At 40.0% G+C, this 23,233-nt stretch overlaps 4 protein-coding genes across 6 annotated transcripts; 3 read left to right on the forward strand and 1 right to left on the reverse strand.

The window, feature by feature from the left end:
- The first annotated feature begins 413 nt into the window (after positions 1–413).
- Positions 414–6,454, forward strand: LOC135632427 (microtubule-destabilizing protein 60-like). Its single transcript, XM_065140999.1, has 9 exons — positions 414–1,266; positions 1,373–1,421; positions 1,563–1,640; positions 3,293–3,412; positions 4,922–5,020; positions 5,162–5,221; positions 5,328–5,422; positions 5,804–5,869; positions 6,099–6,454. The coding sequence occupies exons 1-9, from the start codon at positions 476–478 to the stop codon at positions 6,118–6,120; spliced, it is 1,380 nt and encodes a 459-aa protein (XP_064997071.1). The 5' UTR covers positions 414–475; the 3' UTR covers positions 6,121–6,454.
- Positions 6,455–7,388: 934 nt separating this feature from the next.
- Positions 7,389–12,496, forward strand: LOC103979833 (biotin carboxyl carrier protein of acetyl-CoA carboxylase 1, chloroplastic). The gene is made up of 7 exons (XM_009396049.3): positions 7,389–7,690; positions 10,151–10,198; positions 10,282–10,448; positions 10,980–11,292; positions 11,467–11,538; positions 11,914–11,979; positions 12,072–12,496. Exons 1-7 carry the CDS (start codon positions 7,553–7,555, stop codon positions 12,093–12,095), a joined length of 828 nt encoding a protein of 275 aa, XP_009394324.2. The 5' UTR covers positions 7,389–7,552; the 3' UTR covers positions 12,096–12,496.
- A 1,782-nt stretch (positions 12,497–14,278) lies between these two features.
- On the reverse strand, positions 14,279–20,338 carry LOC135632351 (ribosome biogenesis protein WDR12 homolog). 3 transcript variants are annotated; one of them, XM_065140856.1, is made up of 14 exons: positions 19,167–20,337; positions 18,946–19,046; positions 18,739–18,845; positions 18,153–18,188; positions 17,938–18,023; positions 17,713–17,777; positions 17,515–17,625; positions 17,295–17,429; positions 16,277–16,420; positions 15,643–15,751; positions 15,381–15,517; positions 15,258–15,293; positions 15,087–15,187; positions 14,279–14,563 (listed from the first exon to the last, which is right to left on the reverse strand). In XM_065140856.1, the coding sequence occupies exons 1-13, from the start codon at positions 19,342–19,344 to the stop codon at positions 15,095–15,097; spliced, it is 1,338 nt and encodes a 445-aa protein (XP_064996928.1). In that variant the 5' UTR covers positions 19,345–20,337; the 3' UTR covers positions 14,279–14,563; positions 15,087–15,094. The 3 variants fall into 3 exon arrangements, 2 of the variants coding, with proteins under 2 accessions (XP_064996928.1, XP_064996927.1); XM_065140855.1 differs by having other exon boundaries at positions 14,279–14,820; positions 19,167–20,336; XR_010494683.1 differs by lacking the exon at positions 14,279–14,563 and having other exon boundaries at positions 15,381–15,494; positions 19,167–20,338.
- A 942-nt stretch (positions 20,339–21,280) lies between these two features.
- Positions 21,281–23,220, forward strand: LOC103979831 (flavonoid 3'-monooxygenase CYP75B137). Its single transcript, XM_009396046.3, has 2 exons — positions 21,281–22,279; positions 22,362–23,220. Exons 1-2 carry the CDS (start codon positions 21,296–21,298, stop codon positions 23,007–23,009), a joined length of 1,632 nt encoding a protein of 543 aa, XP_009394321.3. The 5' UTR covers positions 21,281–21,295; the 3' UTR covers positions 23,010–23,220.
- The last annotated feature ends 13 nt before the right edge of the window (positions 23,221–23,233 follow it).

Genomic DNA, 23,233 nt, shown 5'->3' on the forward strand with positions numbered 1-23,233 from the left:
GTCCTGATGACAAGGTAATTCCCACCTAAAACATGAGGAACAGCATCAGTCCAATCGACAAAGACTCGGTCTACAGACTCAGTCAGCACTTCCACAGACTCGGTCTAAATCACAGGAATTATACTGACAAGAAGGTTCTCACGTCTGCAGGACGTAAACCGAGTCGAGTTGACGTGGGGCCGAATCGGACCAGAGCAGACTCGGTCGCGTGGTTGACCGTTGACAATGTGATCCGGCTCAAGATCCATTTTATTGCGCAGGATGCAAGGGCCGAGGCTCGATCCGACGGTTGAGATTAGATAGTTATTCAAAATTTAGACAAAGCGGGGCCCTGGTGAGAACTAGCCGTTACAAATCGCCTTCCCCCCGACCGCCGCTTACCCTTTTAATTTCCCGATTACGTTCTACACAAACCCTAAGAGGAAGGACCGAGCTTTCGTCCATTTCTCGACTCTCCAATCCTTACTTCGAGGAGATGGCGACTCCCTCGAAGAAGACGTTGCCATCTCGATCTCCGACCTCGGAGATTCTGAAGGTTTCCGAGAATTTCGATCCCAACGTTCCGATTTCGCCCCCTTTTTCTTCTAAGAAACCGATCGAATCTCCGGCGATCCTGTCGGTGCAGTTGAAGAAGGCCAACCCCAAAACCCCTGGTCGGATCTTCGTGCCGCCGCCCCCGCCAGAGCGGGCCGGGAAGTTCATCGTCGCCAAGAAGAGCTCCGGGAGGGCGGGGAAGGGCCTCGATTTTGAGAAGTGCCGGAAAGAAGCCTACGAGGCCCTCCGTGCATCGCAGGAAGAGTTCTTCAGGAGAGGTTGCTCCTCTGGAGCCGCCTGGGTTGCGGACTCGGCACCTGGTGAAGCTGACAGGTCCAAAGATGGATCTGAGAAGGATGGGACGAATGAGACGGGGGAGATCGTGAGTTCGGGGGCTCAAGAGCTGGAGGGAGATTCCGAGGTGACAAAGATGAGGACCTTGGTGATGGAGAAGGCGATGAGCAGTATGCCTGAACCGGGATCTGGCCGCGTTAAGCATTTGGTCAAGGCATTCGAGAGCCTCCTTTCCATTCCGAAGGATGATGAGGGCGAAAATTTTGACGAAGAAAAGAAGCCTTCGAACTGGACATTGCTGGGATTACAGCAATCTGCCAAGGTCGTGGAGGCTGGACCTTCTTCTACATCCTTTTTCTCTTCGGCAGAGTTCTTCCCTTCCAGAGAATTTGAAAGGGGCTTGAGGTTGTATTCTTCGATAGAGTGTCACAGTGACAGGTTAGTGATGTTGAAACTTTAGGAAAAACGGAGGGCTTTTTTTTTTTGTGTGTGTGTGTAAGCTGTTTTGGTTGATGTCCTTAGACTTTGAACGTTCTGATTTCAGGTCGAGTTGGGGGAGCAGGACATCTGGTAGAGGAAGAAACAAACGCAATGTAAGAAACTATACATTTGTACATGCTTTTTTAACAGTTTGGTAATGTTGAATAGATCTTTCTTTTGCAGTTTTGCTTTAAAATTTAAAATTCATGTATAATATTTTGGCTTTGACAATGAAAATTGATTATGCTTGCCAGAGCTCTGAATCTTTGAGAAGGAGCTGGAATAAGATGCTTAAAGTGACAATCCAGCATCCATTCAAATTGAGGACTGAGGTACATTATTACATTAATTTCCTTAATAGTGTATATATAATTACCAACCGAGGTAACCATGGTGAAATTACTAGGGAAAATACTAGGCATAAACACGAGTTTGACTAGATTTTGTCTATTTTTGTGTAATAGTTTCTTCATTATGTCTAGGTATGAGAACTAGATTATAACATCTCTATCATGAAGCCTATAGAAAAAAAGGGCATGGTGTTGCTACACATGAATATACAAGTAATGAGGCAGAAAGATTACGAAGAGTAACTTGAGGTTGAAAAGACAAAAGGGTAGCAGTGGTATGGCTTTTACTCAGGTCCTCAGTAATGGTTAATATTTTGTCAGACGTTTTAGGTATATTTTTCCTGGAATCAGTATTACAATTTTGGTTATTTGTTAATTATTTAAAATGTTCACCCCTGTTGGTGTCTGAAGGTAAGGACATGCATACTTTCACTACTCACTAATCTTGAGATAGAATAGGTTTTTTTTGTACGATCGTGTTGATAGCCATAATTTTTGTATTGGTAAACAACTAGAAATAACTAGGCAAGCTAGTTACTATAGTAGAGTGTAACCATCAGGTAGTGGTCACATACATACATTTGATGGTGTACATGAAAAAAAATTGATTTCACCAATCTGTCAAGGCCTAAGTTCAATGTTCGCAACTTTACCTTGGCAGATGTAGGAGGCCGATATGGGGCTATAAGATGCCTTTTCTGGATGAGGATTTTTTTAATGATAACAATTCCCAGAGATTTAAAACTGCAAAAATGGTAGAAATTTGTTATTTGTTTAGCCATCTACATAAAATAATGACACTTGAATTAGTTTTCCTTGTGTCATCCTTCATAGGTAGAACCACAACCATTTTCTCTAGTTATTATTTTCTTTTTTTATCACATAGTTATCTGTTAAATTTCACATCTAGATAAAGCTTAAGTCAGGTAATCCCTTATGGTCAGAGAAATGTAATTTAGTATCATTAATGCTGTACTTGTAAAGCAGTCAACTATATACTTGGGTTTGGGTTTAAGAAAATAGACCTTAAAGAAGCTTGAGATCAAGGCTTACTATTGTCATATAATATCTAGCTCACCACATGAGCATCCTGATAGTAAGGTTCAAGGAGTTTGGCATACACAGCCTTACCCCTGTAAACAGCGATACTATTTTTGTGACTTGAACTCTTAGTCACCTAGGAAGCAAGGAACAACCTTAACCTTTTTTTGGTGCCACGGTCTGCTGCCAAGGCTGATAAATTTCCTGTCCAACCTAACTTATAATTCATGTGCAAGGCTAGACTAATCTTGAATCGCATGTGTTCCCTTGTACCATCTGAGACATTAAATTTCATTGTGCTCATTATCCTAGTCATTATAGGCTTGTGAGAAAAGATATGAAGTTTAGTCATGATATCTCAAGCTGAAATAGTGAACCTTGAGTTCACATATCCTTCTTGCACTTCCCTTTGTTTTTCTGTCAATATGCTATTCCTTTTATAATTATATCTATTAGATGGTGATCAATTTCAACCAAAGTACATTTGTTGACACATATAAGCTAAACACAAACATATCTTGTTGTTGTATCCAAGAATTCATGTAATTATTTTTTTTATCCTTATTGAACTTTATCCATTATATTGTTTACAGCAAAGAGGAAGGATTAAGGAAGAACAGTTTATCAAGAAAGTGAAAGATATGCTGATGGTGGAGGAGAAGCAACGCATACCTATTGCTCAAGGCCTTCCATGGACCACAGATGAACCTGAGGTGACAACCCCTTACAACTTCAAGCATCTAAAAGAGTTGCTAGTTATAACATTCTCCTTTATGAAACAGAATAATATGTTTGACTCGAAGTGATCATTCTATAACAATGGTAATGCACATTGCATCATTATATAGCATATATTTTTATTGTTTTAACTATATATTATCTTTTAGTAAATGGGAAAGGTGTTTACTAATTCATAATATGTTCTTGTTATATAAATATATAAATTAAGATGAGGTTGTATTTGTAATTTTGTGGTGGTTAAGAAATTATCTCACTTAGCGATATTACTATATGTAGTACTTGTCTTTCCAATTACCATAACACTTCGTAGATTGAGTTTACTGCAAATCCATGAGTGCTATATCCTCATAGGCTTAATTGAAGATATATTTGAAGTTCTAGAGAGTGTAATTTCTTCTACACAAATAGATTCAGGAACTGGGCTTGTCTTAAAATAATTCCATTGCTTGGTGTGCAATTCAGTTGTTGTGTAGTCTAAAGGAGCCTGAGAAAGTTATAATTAACTGAAGTTTGGAATTTTACATCACCTAGTGATCAAGATTACTTTTCTCAAAAGTAGAAATGAATGCTTCATTTGCTTATGAATAGCATTCATTTCAATTCTCTACCACTAAAATTTATTTGTGATGGGCTTCCACTTTTATGATTAATTATAGCATTTGCAATTGCAATTTAATTTAGTGGCAACATCTGACCTTTTCAAGCTAAAAAAGGAATTATTATTTTGACCATAAATAGATCATAGTATTTTTCTACAGAAAACATTCTTGCTTTCCAATGTACTATCTTCTTTTATGAAATTTCTACATTCATGAAGCACATTGATTTGCACAAATTTTTTAAGCACCCAAGAAATACTTGCTACCATTGCAATATTTTCCAACTCAAGAACACCTATGGAGACATTTACATGGTTGAAGTTAAAACATGATGCATACACTTAGAAAGGATAGATTTTAAAATTGATTCAAATTAATGTAAACACAGTCGAGGGACTGCTAAATATTTGAAATGTAAAACATGATGCATACACTTGGAAAGGACAGCTGTAGATGATAATTTAATAAAAGTAAACATGGGTTTGATCTTAATCAATAGAAACTCAGGCATGTCTATGATGAAGTATCTGCTATATGTATGGTTTATATGTATGATTTGTACAGGTCTAGTGTATGATAGCTTTCAGCAAGATTAGCCAGAAATTGTAGAGACTATGTACTAAGAGTTATCATATTTGTTGGAGATAATGAATAAATTTGTTGAATTATCTTTTAACAACAAGAAGTAACTAGTTTCAGAATCAAACTGGAATCACCACAGATTGCAAGATGCCCATGGATTTGAAACTTCAGTCGAATCTTTAATTGCCCAATCAAATATTTGAATAACTAGCTTCGTCATTCAGATACTGAATCTTCAACTCTTAACCTACAACAAACTTTCTTGATTATTGCTGACATTTGCTTTATTGAAATGTTTAGCATTTGGTCAAGCCCACTGTGAAGGAAAGCACTGAGCCAATAGACATTTTGTTGCATAGCGATGTCCGTGCAGCAGAAAGGGCTGAGTTTGATCAATTTGTAAGCTTTCTAGAGGACTCTATTATCATCAGTTAAATAAATAGTCAAAAAATTTTAGCATACTTCCACACTTTGATCTCGCAACCATGCCAAAACATAAAGATTCATTGCTTACTGCTTATAAGTTCAATGTCTCTTTAGGTCACGGAGCGGATAAACTTTGCTGAACAATTAAGATCGGAAAGAGAGATGCAGCAAAAGGTATTCCTAAATGACAAGAATTCACCATTTTGTCCTTTCTATGCATGTTATGTCAAGTTGTATTATACTTGGCCAAATAATTGTGTACATGGATATTTCTTCATAGTTGGAGGAAGAAGAAGAAATACGGAGACTCAGAAGAGAGCTTGTGCCTAAAGCTCAGCCTATGCCATATTTCGATCGACCCTTTGTTCCTAAGAAGTAAGTTCGGTGCCCACAAGTACTTTAATTCATGATTTTTGCCCACAAGTACTTTATGTATTTCCTGGACATGCATACATAATTTTGCTGTTTATTAGCCAAGCTGCATAAAGATCAAGCAAGGAAACAGCTTATATACGGTTGCCACCAATTTAATGGATTTTAGGGGTGATTTGGTCTCTCACAGAGCTGATGCATGAGAACCACATGTATGGGCCCCACTCATAAAATCTGTGATTGGTGACATCGCCCCTGACAGTTTTCATGGATGATTCAGTTGAACTAAAATAGAAGAATTCTTTCTTTACTTTTTCTTAATTTAGTAATTATTTATTTTATTTAGTTATTAATAAAGCTAGACTCTCATTATTATGGTGACAGGTCAGAAAGGCCTCAAACAATCCCGAAGGAGCCAAGATTCCATATTCGCCCAAGAAAATCTTCATGGTATTTTTTTTTTGTTTTTCATGCTAATATTACCACATCAATCATATTCATATCATAGTGCCATGAAAAAAATTATTCTTTCGTTATCTAAGTGATAAAAATTTTATTTTACTATCGTTTATGCTTCATTTCATTTTAGAGAAAAATGAGACTGCTGTGAGAACAAGCCTGATGCTTAAGAAGATAATATGACCATGACTTCTGATATTCTATTTTTGGTCAACTCCAGTGCTTCAATGTTGCAAAGATGATGGACACTTTCAAAATTCTACATGACTCCTGGACAGCAGTTACAAAGTATATTCTACCCCATGCCTTCTTCAGTATGCTCTATTCATCCTCTTACAATGTGCTTAATTTTTTTCCTCCAACTTTTGTAATGATTTGAACATCAAGACTCTGTATATAGGATTTATACCTTTTTCAGAAAGGCCTGAAATACATTTTCACTCTATGGGTTCTATTTCTAGAGCCAATAAGACGACCTACCTCTTGTCTGAGTTTGCAGACTAGTGTTGTGATCTGAAATGGAGGATACCTCCGTATCATTTGAATTTTCAAAAAGCCTGTCATCCAATTTTGGCTAGATCTTTGACATTGGAGTGATTATTTCTCATTTGCTTTGGGTCATTGACTTTTTCTGGGGGGGTTTGACACCTGAATGATCTAACAGTTTAAGACACTGCATTTGGCAGTGTCCGGCCTCCATAAAAGTGCAGATAACTGGTCAGTGCTAAGTTCCACATGCTCTGTGTAGGCTTGCAAGCTTGTCATTGTACATAGTGACCATGTTTGATCTGATTATAACTGAGATGTTTCAGCTCTGTAAATTTCCTTTTGTTTTCTGTGTTAAGGATCAAACTGCTTGTCATTATTAAGTGCAGCTTTGTACTTGTAAACATTTTGTATCTCATTACTAGGTATCATCAATGCACGCAAAATGAAACAACTAGGAACTCTTTGGGATCAGCGTAGGGGAATCGAGCAATTTGGAACTCTCCATTCGTGCTTCTTGCACATTGCTTTCAGTTCTTTTCCCTTTCGATTTCTCATCTCTCATAGTGAATGACAAAAATATTTCTTTTTTCTTTTCCTTTTTTTTAATATATGATAGATAAATGCTTCTGAAAAAAACATGGAAACGTCTTTTGTATTCAGATTTCGAGCTTAATTAAATGAAGAAAAAATATGGTGATATAAAACGAAAATAGTGGAGAAAAATGCTAATAACACTTTTTGCATGGATATGTGTTAGTTACTACCGCTTTATCCTCACCGTTCGGACTAAAAGTGAGCTATGATCGAGCGGCGAGGGAATGCGTCTGAGCGGCACGTGCGAGTCGACATCAAAACGTGTTGGATTTGGGCCCATTACCGGACGAAATAAATGGGGCCATCGTCTCCCATCGGTTCTGTCGATCGGAGGGCGGACGTCTCATCATCATCGGCAATCACATCCATCGCTTTCCTCGCCCCTCGCTTCGTTCGCTCCGCCGTTTTCCTCTTTAAATCTCCGCTACTCCCCCTCTCCGATGTCTTCGCTCCATGATCCGTCCCTTCTCGTCTCACCTCTGCCATCTCATTCCGCTTCTCCGATCCGAGCTGCTTCCCATTCTGCCACTCGGGTTGCGCTCGTGATCCGATCACTCTTTGTTCCTTGCCGGATCTTGGATCTCTGGTTTGATGGCGTCCATCTCTGTTCCGTGCCCTAAGTGCTCTGTGATCCCTCGGAATTGGGCTACTAAGTCGAGCCCCTTGGCCTCGTTTTCGAATCCGCCGCCCTCTTCGGTCTCGGGATCTGCCTGGCTTCCTTCGTCGAAGGTGACTCTGTGGAACTTGAGCTTGTGGAGGTATTATAAGCGTGAAATCCTGCCGATCGTCGGCTTGGTTTCATCGGTGATTTGCTTGGTAGTCAGCCTCTTTTAAAGGGATCGTTTCTGATCATTGATAGAGGAAGTTGTCTCTCTGAAACTTCTTTGATTGGACTTCCAATTTTTGCCATCATTATCAACTAGATATGCTTGGCATTCGTCTTAGTAGATGCACTAATGCCATCTGCTGACAACTAATTCGGCAATTAGATCGGTAGTTTATCCTATTACGATGGGGAGATACTTCTGATTGGTCCCATTTAGAAGTTATAATCACTGGTTTCTGACTAGTAATATCTTTAATTGTTCTGGCAACCTATAATGTTGGAATCGGAAATGACTTGGGCAATTTTGGAAAACTACAATACTATTAGTAGTTGAACTTTAGTAAGTCATGTTTGACTTATCAATATATCAAAGTTTATTGTGAATATTGTTAATTTGAATAGGCCTGTCATGAAGCCAGATAACTTGGAAACGACACTAGTAAATTTGACAAAAACTTCAATGCATAATAGTAAGGATCGCCCACCTCACCAGTGTATTGATTGATCGGTGGTACAGTATGTACCGCTCCATATCGACATACCATGTGTCGGTATGACGAGGTGTACTGACAACATAGAATAATGGCCAAAAATAGTTCCAAGGATTTCTGAAAAATAGAAAAAAGAATTAGATTTTTTTTTGAGTTGGAAATAAATATAAAATTAGTATAATTTTAATAAAAATAATCTAAATTAGGACATATATCTTATTCGGGCTTTTAGGAGTAACTTCATGGTACATTTTAGATTATCCTTCCGTTGATATTGAATTATCTAAAATAATAATAATTTAAACTGTTAGATTATTTGTTAAACAACTTAAACTTTAATATTCAAATGAATCAAATAATTGATCGATGTATATTTATGGTTCTACCATTAAAAAGAACGATGAGACTATGTGGACGGTAGATCAGGGTCCTCAATCATATGTATTTATATATCAATTTGACATGTTTGTCAGATCCAATTTTGAAATTAATCTCACGATATAGTGTATTGATACACCGAATGTCATTGATGCATCAATGTGGTGATGATCGTAATCTGATCGTCATGAACCACATGTGTCCGTGGCAGTTCTTGAGGCAAGTACGATTGTGGCATGTATTGATGTTGAGCATGGAGAATGTAGAAACTTTTATTTTCACCACTGATATGTTGTTTTATATCATAATATTAACCATCGTATTGCTGCTTAGAGAAGAATGACCAATTATCATGTCAATCTCCATGATCCGAATCTTGAGTGACATGCGTAAAATACTGCACATCGGTCCATGCACCATCCTCAAATTGTGTAGATAGGATCATCGACTCCTTGGCATCATTGTCATCATTGGTCAAGAAATTGCTATTTATGTTGTTGCCATGTCTCCGAACCAACCGTGTTGTTGAATACGATTGAAAATAGTGTACATACCTTTGATTAGAGAGTTCTTCCTCTAACTTAGGTGTTAATCCTCTCTAATTAGCCTCCCAAGTTTGATCTCAATTCACGAATCACAATTTTATGAATTTTTAAGAGAGTATAAATGTAAGACTGAGAGAAAGAAGTGAGTGAGAAAGAGATTGAGAAAGTACAAGAGTTTAAGAGAGTGAAAGAGGGTGAAAAGGGGGGAGGAAAGAGTTTAAAAGTCTTTTCAAATGGACTTGAGTCGTCCGTCAGTAACTGTTGGATTTTGATTGTTATCGAGCAGTATATGCTCGTATCAGGCGATACAGAGCCTTTTAATATATATACCACCTGGTACAGGGTGGTCCGCGTATCGGGGGGTATACTATGGTATGGCAAACCTTGGTTAAGAGGTTTTTTAATATAAAGGGCTAAGATCTGAAAGTGGATGGTGCACTCTGTATTTTTTCAGTAAATTAATATGGTGAGGAAGAGGAGTGTGATTGATGTCCTATCACTGCAGCAAACTAGTTATTGCTTATGTTTTGGATATCTAGAATACTACAATGTTCCCATTTTGGTGGGAATCATAGCATTAGTTGGAATAATAGCATTGTAGGATCATCTAATACAACCTGAAGATGGAAAATTGAAAAATTGGAGCATCATGCATTGTTCTTCAAGACATATTCATAAGGCAAGGAAGCTTTAGTAGGATGCAATTCTGGGCTTTTTTATTATAAAATTTCATCATATATTGGTGAAGAGGGAATATCCGTGGCATTTGCTTATTTATTTATTGTCAATAAATGTCCTACTTTGGATATCTTCAACAAGTTTTGACCGTTTTTCTTTTCTTATTTAGTTACATGTGAGTTTTTTTGTTGTGTAGCAGAATTCAGATATAACTTCTCTATCATTTTTCCTCCGGAAAAATAAAATCTGATGAATTTGAATTCTCCTGCAGGATTCTACAAGTAGACATTATCCCATTTTAAAGGCTCATTTTCAGGAGGTACCTGTTGACTGTGATTTCACTGATAAGTAAAATAGCTAAAAGAATATTTTGTTTGTTTTATGACCCCATTTATTTCGAAGGTAACTGTTGAAACTTCATCAAATTCTTCACCTATAGCATGGACAAAGTCAGAGACTTTACCTATAAAGATTAAAGATGCTGGTGTCGTCAAGGAATCTGGTGGTCAAAATGAAGTAACAGATTCAACCATATCTACATTCATGGCTGAAGTTTCAAGTCTTGTTAAGTAAGATTACCCCACTTTTTCTATAGTTGAACTGTTGAAAAAGAAAAAAGAAATTTGTGAAGTGCATCTTTTCTTTTATTTTTCTTTTTAACTCTTTTGCTTACTTTGGGAAACAATAAACAAGCAGAAGAGCAGGAAATGGATATTATGCTACGGAAGGCTAATTTTGAAACTGCTACAGATTTCCCTTTTTTTCTTTTTTTTTTTGCATTGGAACCTGTAGTTACGGTGTCACACCTTTTAAATTAGTTCCCAATGGTAAATAAGCTGACATATTTATATCCCAGAGAGGTACTATGTCCGGTAAGCTTAAGCTTTTCCTATCCTAGAGATACGGATCTTGACTCTCTTGCTCAAAGCACTGTCACGGAGCTACAATCACAGTCAATAGTTGGTTTGCAACAACCCCAAGCCTTGTGGATGTCTAGCACTTTCTAAAATCCTAATTTCAACATAGGAAGTATAGGATTTGGATTTGTAAGACTCAAACCAATTGCATAAAATAATCTTCTCTGCTGTATGTGTGAGCAGGCTTGTGGACTCGAAAGATATAACAGAACTGCATTTAAAGAAGGACGGATGTGAGCTCCTAATAAAAAAACACGAGGCTTTACCTCAGCCACCGGTTGCTGCTTCTCCTGTGATAATGCACTATCCGCAGGCTATGCATCCACCCCAACCTACCAATCCTCAAGCTGTCCCTCCTGCACAAGTTAATTCAGCGCCAGCTCTTCCGCCGCCTTCAGCAACAGCCGGAAGCAAGTCATCGATTCCACCTCTGAAATGTCCCATGGCAGGCACTTTTTATAGATGCCCAGCTCCCGGGGAGCCTCCATTCGTTAAGGTAATTTTCTAGTAAAACCTTTTGAGTTCTAAAGTTTTACTATTTCATTTGTATTTTTGATTCATATAGTCTGCATCATCTTTGGCTATTTCTCAATTTGTTGAATGTTTGACTGCTACCTTAGCTGGTATCCATCCTACTCTTTACCCAAACTGATCCAATACTGTCACATAGGTTGGTGACAAGGTCCAAAAAGGGCAGGTTGTTTGCATCATCGAGGCTATGAAATTGATGAATGAAATTGAGGTATTCTCCATTCCACTCTTCTCTAATCTATACTTTGCATAAGTTTATTTGGTTCTAATGCCTGTTATATCGACTCTTGACAACTAGCCAGTCAAGGTTTAGGTATGGTGGTGAAGAGAAATCCATTATAGTTATTTCTCCATGTTTACATCCTCTGGTATTAGCTTAAATAAATAATCGTTCCATGTAAAAATAAATAAATACAATATTCTCTTCTCTTGGTCCTTCTCGAAGACCCATAAAGGGCATCTAGAAAAGAAGTGCAAAAAGCATTAGGAGATGTAGATTCTTTGGAGAAGTTAGAAAACAAAATATTACTGAAAGGGTTGGGATAATACAACGCCTGGTGTGTCATATCTGCTACCCTTTGTGCAGTCTGATCAATCCGGAACAGTGGTGGAGATTAGTGCTGAAGACGGAAAACCAGTCAGTGTTGACTCGGTACGTCTTTCTAATCCCGTCAAGAATCCTCAGAACGACCTTCCTCTTCTTTTCCGATAGGGCTAAACGTTGTGTGTATTGCTTTCTTGCAGCCTTTGCTCGTAATTCAGTCTTGAAAGATCGGATTTGGAGATGATTAGTTTTGTGTCAGTCTCACATATTTAGTTTGCCACCCATCTTCAACACACAGTTTTCATATCATTGTGAATTACTCTCGGCAATAAGTTAAATGAGCGTGGGTGATGAAAGAAGCTGTGATTGGACACGCCCTACTAAACAAAGACCTTTCGTATGAAGATTGAAAAGACTAGAGATTGATTTGTAAGTTATGTTGCCTCTGCCATTCATTCTCTGGTCCGATAGTAATGAGATACGTTGTATGCATGAAAACTCTATGTTTGTGGTTCCTTTGTGTCAAATCTCTTACCGTTGGGAAGGCATTTGAGATATAGAGTTGTGGTTCGTGGCACCTTTAATCACTCTTATGATTCAAATACTGATTCTTTTCCTTTGTTCTCGCTCTCGCTTTCCCTCTCTCTCGCTTTCTGTGTGCGCACACTTCCTCTCGTTAGTACGCTTCGTGAGGCCTCTTTGCAGTAGATCAACGCAGGTGTAATCTTGTGCAAGTTTAAAAAGGATTTATAAAAAAAATTAAGTACTTTCAAAAGTGAGCGAGCGATGGATAAACTTCGTCATCTCTAAATAAAACAAAAAAAGAACACTCGAACAATACAACTGACATTAAAAGAGATTAAAGACTTTAAATATACGATCACTTGGGCTTATGCATGATTTGTATACTAGCTAACTTTCATCGAAATTGAGATTAATTATAAATTTTTTTATATAATTAATTATATTTAATTATATTGACATCCTTATAATTATCAAAACGAAACATCTAGGTTCATTTATCATAATGATATCAATTTCATTAACGAAAATATGAAGATGAAAGGAGATGACATCGTTGACGTCGACGCCGATGCAATTGTCAAGCGACCCTTTCATCGCTCTATATTTGTGTCGACACTTCATCATCGCAAAATCGAAGTTCATTGCCAAAGCCATCAAAGAGATCTGTCACTTATCGAAGTAGAACCCAGAAATGCACGGGCGTGCAATAAACCCCCCCCTCCCCCCGACGTCGAGCCCCTCCTTTCCTCAACCACCACCACCACCAACATTCTCAAGTGGTGGAGGTGGTTGTTAAGGAGACTGACTAACAAGGAGGGGCACAACATCAACAAATCTCCGCGATGGCTTCGATAACAAACTTTGATTTTGCAATGATGAAGCACCGACACAAATGCACAATAACAAAAGGACCAATTAACAACTGCATTAGCATTGACGATATTACTATCCGTCACCACCAAAACATTAAAAAAAAATTATTTTTTATTTTTATACTTCAATTGATAAAATTGATATTATAAAGATAAATAAATTTAATTTTTTTATTTTCATAACTATAGAGATATCAATATAACTTTTTAATATATAAAGACCAGAATGCTAAATGCAACTAACTATAGAGAATAGTGTGTTAAGATGATTAACGATTTGTATCATCAATTTTTTTAAAAAATCAATTCAAAATATATGAAAATAAGATTATTTTTGCTCTATTTATCAATCGTAGCCTCAAAGGCTTGCTAAAACTACGATAAAACATACAAAAATCAAACAAAACACAAAGCCAAGCAACTATACAAGAAATCAAAGGCAAAAACAACAAATGTCTATTGACGAACATTCACAAACACATTTAGTTGAGTTTTTCTAAGTACAACCTTATATAAGTCTTTAAGAACGTGTAAAAAAGAAAAATTGAAAGCAAGTGACTAACAAATCTTGATGTCTCAAACAAAAGTACATCACTAAAGCAATGCAAGAATCACTTTAAAAGTAAAAAGAACTTGGAACACCGAAAAAATTGTTTTAGTCCCAAAAAGATCACTTAACTAGGTATCAAATTGCTAAACTTGTATACAAGCTCGAAAGTTCTAAATTGATCACTAATACTATCCTAGGGCTCCATCACCACCTAAGAATTTTAGGATGCTGAGATGAGATGACCACAATCTTAGCTTACTAAAACTAAGTAAAAAAACCACAATACCAAGCAAAACACAACCATCCAGGATGGTACCCTTGTGATATTCACCCACAAAGGCTACTATATTCCCATAATCCCCTATGGTCAAATAGGGACCTGAAACGAATTGACGAAAACAAACATCTGGACAAACTATAGTCATCACTTCGTCAAAGCATAAGATCGAGATCACACAAATAAACATGAATACATACGATATAATAGAAAAATAAACTTCATAAGTACAAAACGATCATCGCATCGGTCACATGCAAACTTGTGCAAAAAACATGAGAGATGATTATCATGTTGCTCTAACAAATATAAACAAAGCACATGAACCTGAAAGCACAGGGAATGATGTTAAAAAGTGAGCAGCTTTCTCAGTGTACTAGCAGATGACGAAATCAGCAGTCTACCTCCCACGCATATCCAAGAAGGGAAGATGCTTTGCGCTGTTCAATGATGCAACATTGAGAGTATCTGCAAAATCATATCTCACTCATAAAAATGGCCGCCAAATTCAAGAAACATATACTCGGGCATTACACAATTGTATAGCTATAAGCAAATCTACTGTAAGCTTCTTCATTAGACAGACAAAACTTTAAACACATCTTGTTAAAACTGCTTTCTTCTGGAAGACGCCGTTAAAATCTCTAGAAGAATGTTCATGTCTGCAATATTTTAATGTTTATTCGAGTGGAAGGACACAATGTATTTTGAAGAAATCAGCACTCCTGCAAATCAGTTAAGAGCACCACCTGATTAGGTTCTACAAAATGGATAAGAGAAAACAACAATTTAAATCCTGACAAATATAACTAAATCATAATAAAATAACATATTTACAGTACGACTACGATCTCAAAGACCAATAGAGAAAAAGAACATATTTAGCAGCTCAAAGGTGGAAAATGATCCATGTTAGCCGAAATAGTTGGGATTAGGACATCTTGTGGTATTATAACATGTTAGACCTTCAACAAAAAGAATTTGCACTCACCACTCATTTTATTGGATTGACACTCCAGAACATATAAGCAACTTCGAATCAGCTCCTCCACTAATAACACTGTCATTCTTCCACCAATCGGCGCATAGTACCTTTATCCAACAACACAATCAGTCAAAACCCTTCTCATGCTCAACCATGAAAGGCAAAATCTAAGCTTACCTTCTCTTTGTGTGAATCAATTATTGCCAAAGGCCACTGCAAGAAAGAGTAGACATCAGTGTAAAGAATGAGCTCATGTAAACAATTGAGTACAAAAAAAGATAAGGTCGGAGAGTACTGTACCGCTGTTCTCAGGTCCCATAACATCACCTTCCCATCATAAGATGCTGATAACAGATGAAACCATGACTTGCAATGCCATTTGCAAGCAGATATCCAAGATGAATGGGATGAAAACTGAAAAACAGGAGCCAGTGTTCCTGTTTAATAAGAATGTCAATTCTTGATACAGATTTGAGTAAATCAAAAGGATGTCAATTCTTTACACAGATTTGAGTAAAGCAAAGATGGTTCAACTAGCATAAGGTTTTCTCAATTACTTCACCTGGTTTGCGAGGGTCCCAAATCCTTAGGATGGGGTCAGAGCCTCCTGCAGCAATAAGTGCAGAACTCTCTCCACCAATGTCAAGGCAATTCAAAACTTTCCCGCATGCCTATGCATAAGGATATACAAGCATGAAGCATGTGGAGATAATTAGCATTAAGAAGCTGATTAAGAAATTCGCAATTGTGTCAGTATCCTAATGCATATCACACTGGGTCAAGAATGCACATTAAAGAACTTGAAAAAATCAAAATTCATCCGGATCTGTTATAAGGTTGCTCCGAAGCAACCATCTAGAACTGGCACATTGAATCTCTCTGTGTGTGTATAGAATTCATGTGTGTGTGGTATATAGATATATTTAATTTTTGGTGGTTGTTGAGTAGTACAGGACCACAGGTTGGTATATTGCTTGATATACGTGCTCATTCATTACCAGTATCCAATGTAATGAATGAGCATGGTTATACTACCAGTCCAATGCAGGTCTCAACATCTTATCAGATTGATATGGTAGTATTAGTATATCAAGCAGTATACCAACCTGTGGTCCTGTACTACTCAACAACCACCAAAAATTAAATATATCATATATACCATGTAATTGAGATTGACTACAACTCTGCATTCTTACCATATTCCACGTCTCTTGGCCTGTCTGAACATCCCATTGTCGGACAGAATGATCCCATGAGGCAGAATATATAGTTTTGCGTTCTGGCCAAACAATGGAAGATACAGACTGTGAATGCCCTACGAGCGTTGCGGCAGCCACCCCCTGCAGTCAACCAGAAGACCCATGATGATGTCAGAAGTAAGCGACCACAAATCCAGAAAGAAATTTCAACATATTATTAGAGCTTGATACGCCCCAGAGTTTCTTGGTAGTTTGAAAACACGACTGCCACCATGTTAATAATCTTTCATCAAATGGAATCATTCTCTGGGCACAGTCTTTTTCTCTAAACTGATTCATATGATTTGACAATATAGTACAATATGGAATAAATACAAAACAGATGTCCCAAAGTCCTAAAGGTACAAAACAATGTGTCCAATATGTCAGTTTCAATTTTGAAAAAAGGCAACGAAACAGCAAAGATCTCCTTTTTCTACTTTTGTTACCCATCCTTCTTAATTTAAGACATTTTTTCATCACAAGAGATACATCCTGAATGCTTTACTGTTTGTCGGATATTAAGTTCCACAATATGCTCAGTCTAGAAACATACCTAACAAAAACATCCTCGACTTGTTCAGTAATTGCACACTATAGCAAAACATATATGAAAAAGATCAAAATATAGTTTCATATACTTGGACCAAATTTGTAGGTTTCTTTTGTTTGGTGTGTGGGGATGGTGTTGGCTGGTTAAGGAGATAAAATGGACATTCATGTCCAACATGCTGTCAGGATTTTCAACTATATTGCAGGAAAAAAGTTTTCTTAAACATATGAACTAAAGTTTATTGGGTTTTGATCCTTGACTCCCAACCCTTGACCTAGACCAAATAACCCAAAAAATGAGCTAACCAAGCGATCAGGTCTTTGAATTTTGCTTGTTATGTACAACAAGTTCCATGTCAATATCTCAAGGTTACTCCATCACTGCATATCAACAAAAGCAAGCAGTTAACAGGATCGTTTATACCTCCAACTGCGACTCTACATGATTTTCTGTGTCAGAGACCAGTTTCCTCTTCTTTATTGACACAGTGTCACCTTGCACTTCGGAGTTCTTCACATCCCACAACTTAATAGAGCTGTCCCAGGAACCTGAACAAATCTGAAGGAAAAGTTGTAACACGTCAGATCCCCAGCAGAGGTCATCCCAGTTATGGTGGACGAACAAAGGAAATAAGTACATATACCATATCTCCAGAAGGGTCCGAGGAGATGCTCTGAACAGATGATGTGTGCCCTTGAAGAATTTTATATTCTCTGATATTCACTGGATGCTCCAAATGTTCAGCATCATCAAACTTAATAGATACCAACACTTATTAGTGTAAGAAGAAACAATAGGCCAGAGATTCTGTTAAGTGGGGTTCAAAAACAAATAGGTCTACCTTCCAAAGCCTCAATGTCCGATCTTTTGAACCAGTGGCAATATGGAACCTGTTTTCACTTTCATCTGTTGCAAAAGCTTGGAGCTACCAAATTAATATGAATCATCCAAGTGATAACTAAAAAAATTACCTATAAAGATAAATAGATGCATATGCACAGCCACAAGGTGCAAAAAGAAAAATAAATGTTCTTAAGCATCGGCATATGATCAAAGCTTGCAATACCTTTTCCATTGATGAAATGAGCAGAAGTAATTGCACCACTATGCCCTACTAATACATGTGTACATGCAGCACCACCTTTCCATAGCCTAAAAGAGGAGAAAATGTAGCAAAAACGATAATGATAAATCCTATTCATGTTTAGTTAACCCCCTGATAGATGGAAAGGCAGAAGAAAATAAAAGTATGTGGCTGCTAATCAGAATTAGGAAATTTACCTTGCAATGCCATCATAACAACCCGTTAAAATATAACTGCAAAAGCAAACAAGCTTGAGTTAAAACAAATACCGATGACATTGCCGCGTACAAAGAAGAGGCAGATTAAAGTTACAAGGTGAAGCTGAAATAATAAAATGACATCTCATTTGCTAATAGCTGAGGCTTGAGAAGCAAAGCTCGACCTAGTACTAGGACAAAGGCTTCGATCCTTTTACCAGCAAAATTGAAACTAGTTAGAAGAGAGGCAATTACTGAATAATGAAAGAGACATTAAGCAACAGGCTTATACAAAAAAAGATATCAACTCTGCAGTCAAAGCCCCTATTTCACATCCATATGTAGTGAAAACAAGTAAAGAACAAAACAGGATGACTCATACTGCGCGACTGACATATAAATTAAATGTGAATAAAGTACAGCTATCCAAATTGGGAGGCATAATTTCAATTTAAGCAACAAAACAAGCCCATCCAATAAAATTAGAAAATACCATTGAAACAACCAGTGGATGATCAGAACCACTAAACCATGAGAAAGACATACACCCAATAAGACCTAAGAAATGTAGATGAACGAAATGCACCTTGGATTAGAACCGTCCACCGAACTAACCCAATCATCATGCAAGCGAGGATCCTGCTGCTTCCGCGGTGCCACCGCCTTTATGTACTCGATTTCAAGCACTTTCTCCTGGAGCACACAATACACGATGAAGGCTAATTCAAACGCACGCCCACCGACCACCAAGAAAATGGAAGGGGAAACAAGAAAAAGAAGAGAGTAGGCGCACCGCGGAGATTCCTTTGGCAAGCAGGAACTCCTCGAGGGGCAGGCGGACGAGCTCGCCGTCGATCAAGAAGTCGAACGGCTGCGTCTCGTGCTCGGCGCTAGCTGCACCACGGCAACACCAGAACAAGCACAGGCTCTCGTTAGAAGGTGAGACGGCGCCCGGATCCATCGATCGACCGGGTGCGAAGGAGAAGAGGAAGGAGAAAAGAGGCGAGAGACTACCGTTCTCGAGGAGTAGGTTGACGATCTCGGAGAGGCCCATGCGGGTGAGGTTGGAGGGGACGGCGAGGGGGGCGGAGGGGACTCGGAGCGGCGGCCCGAGCTTGGTGGTGAACCGCACGCGGACTCGCCGCGCGGCCTCCTCGCTACCACCCGCGCCGCCAGCTACGCCGAAGTCCATCGCCGGCTCTCCTCTCTGCTCCTCTACTCGAAACGCGGGAGGGAGGAGCGACCGACAGAGAGAACGGAGGCGGGTTTCGGAAGTCTCTTAGGGTTTTATGAAGGTGCGGCCGAACCATTATAGGACTCCGAGTGTCGATTGGATTAAACCATTTGGCTGAAGACCGAACCACATTTGCATATTCGTGTGCATCTATGTTTCGCATATTAATACATTTGCTTATAGAAATTTTTGCCTTTTTTATTTATATTTCTTTTTGTTAAGCAGTGAGATTTTATTTACTAAATTCATCCATATTATTTCTTTCTACTGATTATTATATATAATTTGGGGAGCAGTGATAATATGATTATATAAAAAAATATAAAACTATTAAACTACTGAAGCTATAGACTACTTTGAAGTTTGTAATGGCTTTAACAATATATGTAACATACTGTCTTTCTTTTTATTATTAACAATTTCGACTATTATATTTGAGCTGAAAAATCTTGACTTTAATTAATCGTTTATATTAAATAGAACTCTCAATTATCTTACGTAAATCATATGTGTCATTAAATTGGATTCTAATTATCTGACACATGAAGTGGAGTCAGTAGGAGATTCAAAAAAGAATTAGTCAATGTCTCTTCTATTTGGGGGGCAGCCGAGATTGCATAAAATATGCTGATTATAGTTGTAGGGTAACATTGAATTAGCATTCTTATGTATCATGCGAATCTGAGGAAACGAAAAGGTGAAAACAAGAAGAAAAGACGGGCTTACGACTTTTGTCGAACACTTGGTAGGCATGGTGTGGTGGCGACTGTTCGAAGCCGGTCGACAGGACGCGTGATCAAAATGCTCAGCTGCCACACCATGGAGCGTGGAACGCTGAGGAGCCGAGAGAAGGGTAGTTGATGGCTCGAGACAAAACCCAGTAGCGGCTGTCTCCGTCGAACTCCTTCGATTTTTGACAGGCTGCCAACCTCACAGGCGGCGAGCGAACGGTTGGTTGGCAGCTCGTGCCTGCAACTCAACGTTGCAAAGCATCATCTTCAGACATTATTGCTCATCGTTTGTCATAATAAAATTAATATTTTTATTATTTATTAAATATTGAGGATTCGAAATCTTCTCAGTATACTTATAAATTTAAAAAAAAATTAATATATAAATAGTTTAATACATATTTTATTTCTTGACCTTAAGTAAGGATATTGAAGTACTGAGTCGATCGATCCTGATATGTATTTGTGTTTGTGTTCGATTTAGTCTAAGCAGTCTCACTTCGCAAGACTACAATCACATGTTCCAATAGAGTAGTAGTCTTCGAGAAATCCCATTGATGATAGAATTATGAGAGAAGTATTTCTAGTTAAGTAGTTGAACATTGAAAAGCATTTGATGAGCTGGTGACCAAATACAGGAAGACAGGAATAGTATCCTCTCATCAAATTAATTTCATCGATTTAATTCATCATCATTTTATTATAAGAAAAAAAACTCAAAATTTGGCCTTTAATTCAATTCTACTTCGCTCAATATTGTTTTTTACACCACAATTTCCTCTACAGTAATCTGAATTAGATATGTTTTAGTTGTTATATGATAAAAAATTTGATTGATGATCAGTAATCTCAACCATTAGGACAATAGGCGATATTATTATATTATAATACAATAAATATCTTGATTTGGCGACTAATAATATATAAAAAAACCTCAGTAAGATTATGATAAGATTATTTATTTTTCTGAAAAAAATAAATAATTGGAAAACAATTCAATATGTATTAGGTAAATTAATCGGATTAATTAAGCATTAATGGTAATTGCGGAGGGGTAGGTGGCCAAAATGAGGCGACCAGGTGGCCACATCACCTCATCTGAGCTGCTTTTCGAGAAAGGAATGGAAGGTAGCGCAGGTTACCTCACGGTGAGCTGACTGTTGACTGCACCCCCTTACATGGCCAATGTCCTTTTAAATAAGAGAAGCCCCTCCGAGTACCAGAGAGAAGCATACTGCAGAATGGATCTTTTTCTACTTGGCCTCTTCACCCTCGGCCTCTCATCCCTAATCCTCTTCTTCCTCCACCTCAAGCAGTCGAGGAGGAATTCCCTGCCGCCCGGTCCCCGCGGCTGGCCGATCCTCGGCAACCTCCCCCAGCTGGGCCCGAAGCCTCACCACACGCTGCACGCGCTGGCCAAGGTCCACGGCCCGCTCTTCCGCCTCCGCTTCGGCTCCGCGGACGTCGTCGTCGCCGCCTCCGCGGCCGTCGCTTCCCAGCTGCTCCGCGCGCACGACGCCATCTTCTGTGACCGGCCGCCCAACTCCGGCGCCGAGCACGTCGCCTACAACTACCAGGACCTCGTGTTCGCGCCATACGGCCCCCGCTGGCGTATGCTCCGCAAGCTCTGCTCCGTCCACCTCTTCAGCGCCAAGGCGCTCGACGACCTCCGGTGGGTACGGCAGGGCGAGGTGGGGCTCCTGGTGCACGCGCTCCGCGCGTGCGGCGATGCGCCGGTCAACCTGGGCTACGCCGTGAACGTCTGCGCCACCAACGCGCTGGCCAGGGCCACCATGGGGCGGCGGGTGTTCGAGGAGGACGGTAGCCGGGAGGGCGCCGGGGAGTTCAAGGAGATGGTGGTGGAGCTGATGAGGCTGGCGGGGGAGTTCAACGTCGGCGACTTCGTCCCGTGGCTGAACTGGCTCGACCCCCAGGGGGTGGTAGCCAGGATGAAGAGGCTGCACCGCAGGTACGACGAGTTCCTCGACGGGATCATCGCGGAGCACCGCCGCCGCGCGGAGCCTGCCGAGGGGGAGGCCGACCCGAGCGGCCGCGGAAGGGATCTGTTGAGCGTGTTGATAGCGCTGACCGAGAGGCCGGACGGCGAAGGCGAAGGCGATGGCGGAAAGCTCACCGACACAAACATTAAGGCCCTGCTATTGGTACGTATTACGATACTGCCACTCCTTCACTATTCACAGAGGGGACGGACACGTCATAGTGTTAATGAAGCTTCCATGACAGAACCTGTTCACAGCGGGGACGGACACGTCATCGAGCACGGTGGAGTGGGCTTTGGCGGAGCTCATCCGGCACCCGGACGTCCTCAAGCAAGTCCAGCGGGAGCTCGACTCGGTGGTCGGCCGATCCCGGCTCGTCACCGAGTCCGACCTCCCCAACCTGCGCTTCCTGCAAGCCGTCATCAAGGAGACGTTCCGGCTCCACCCGTCCACGCCGCTGTCCCTCCCGCGCGTGGCGTCGGAGGCGTGCGAGGTGGGCGGCTACCAGATTCCCCGGGGCGCGACGCTGCTCGTCAACATCTGGGCCATCACCCACGACCCGGCGTCGTGGCCGAACCCGCTCGAGTTCAACCCGGCCAGGTTCCTCCCCGGCGGCGGGCACGAGAGCGTCGACCTCAGGGGCCAAGACTTCGAGCTCATCCCCTTCGGAGCCGGGCGGAGGATCTGCGCCGGGATGAGCCTGGGGATCAGGATGGTGCAGTTCATGACGGCCACCCTGGTGCACGCCTTTGACTGGAGTCTGCCGGAGGGGCAGAAACCGGAGAAGCTCGACATGGAGGAAGCCTATGGGCTGACGCTGCAGCGGGCCGTGCCTTTGATGGTGCATCCTCGTCCCAGGCTGACCTCTGCGGCGTACGAGGCCGGTTGTTGAATCGTACCAGCGAATCCGCCTTGCGTTCAATAAGAGATTCGCGAAGTGACATCAGCGAAGCATCAACAATGCTTGCCCGCGTGTTTGTTGATTAGTAGGGTGCATGGGCTCACCGGAGCTTCCATGGGAACGTTATATCATGCTCGGCTGTGGATAAAGCGTTCATGTGATGTCGATGATATGTTTAATGAGATTTCCAATTGCAATGTTAGGACTCTTTTTCC

The sequence above is a fragment of the Musa acuminata genome, chromosome BXJ3-3, assembly GCF_036884655.1.
Source record: "Musa acuminata AAA Group cultivar baxijiao chromosome BXJ3-3, Cavendish_Baxijiao_AAA, whole genome shotgun sequence".
NCBI lineage: Eukaryota > Viridiplantae > Streptophyta > Magnoliopsida > Zingiberales > Musaceae > Musa > Musa acuminata.

Coding starts and splice junctions, on each gene's coding strand:
- LOC135632427 (XM_065140999.1), top strand. CDS start 476: ATGGCGACTCCCTCGAAGAAGACGTTGCCATCTCGATCTCCGACCTCG. Junction 3,413..4,921: donor GGACCACAGATGAACCTGAG/GTGACAACCCCT, acceptor TGAAATGTTTAG/CATTTGGTCAAGCCCACTGT. Junction 5,870..6,098: donor CGCCCAAGAAAATCTTCATG/GTATTTTTTTTT, acceptor GGTCAACTCCAG/TGCTTCAATGTTGCAAAGAT.
- LOC103979833 (XM_009396049.3), top strand. CDS start 7,553: ATGGCGTCCATCTCTGTTCCGTGCCCTAAGTGCTCTGTGATCCCTCGG. Junction 7,691..10,150: donor CCTGGCTTCCTTCGTCGAAG/GTGACTCTGTGG, acceptor ATTCTCCTGCAG/GATTCTACAAGTAGACATTA. Junction 11,293..11,466: donor GGGAGCCTCCATTCGTTAAG/GTAATTTTCTAG, acceptor ACTGTCACATAG/GTTGGTGACAAGGTCCAAAA.
- LOC135632351 (XM_065140856.1), bottom strand. CDS start 19,344: ATGGACTTCGGCGTAGCTGGCGGCGCGGGTGGTAGCGAGGAGGCCGCG. Junction 17,430..17,514: donor CGGACCCTTCTGGAGATATG/GTATATGTACTT, acceptor CTTTTCCTTCAG/ATTTGTTCAGGTTCCTGGGA. Junction 15,294..15,380: donor TATGGGACCTGAGAACAGCG/GTACAGTACTCT, acceptor TCTTTCTTGCAG/TGGCCTTTGGCAATAATTGA.
- LOC103979831 (XM_009396046.3), top strand. CDS start 21,296: ATGGCCAATGTCCTTTTAAATAAGAGAAGCCCCTCCGAGTACCAGAGA. Junction 22,280..22,361: donor ACATTAAGGCCCTGCTATTG/GTACGTATTACG, acceptor CTTCCATGACAG/AACCTGTTCACAGCGGGGAC.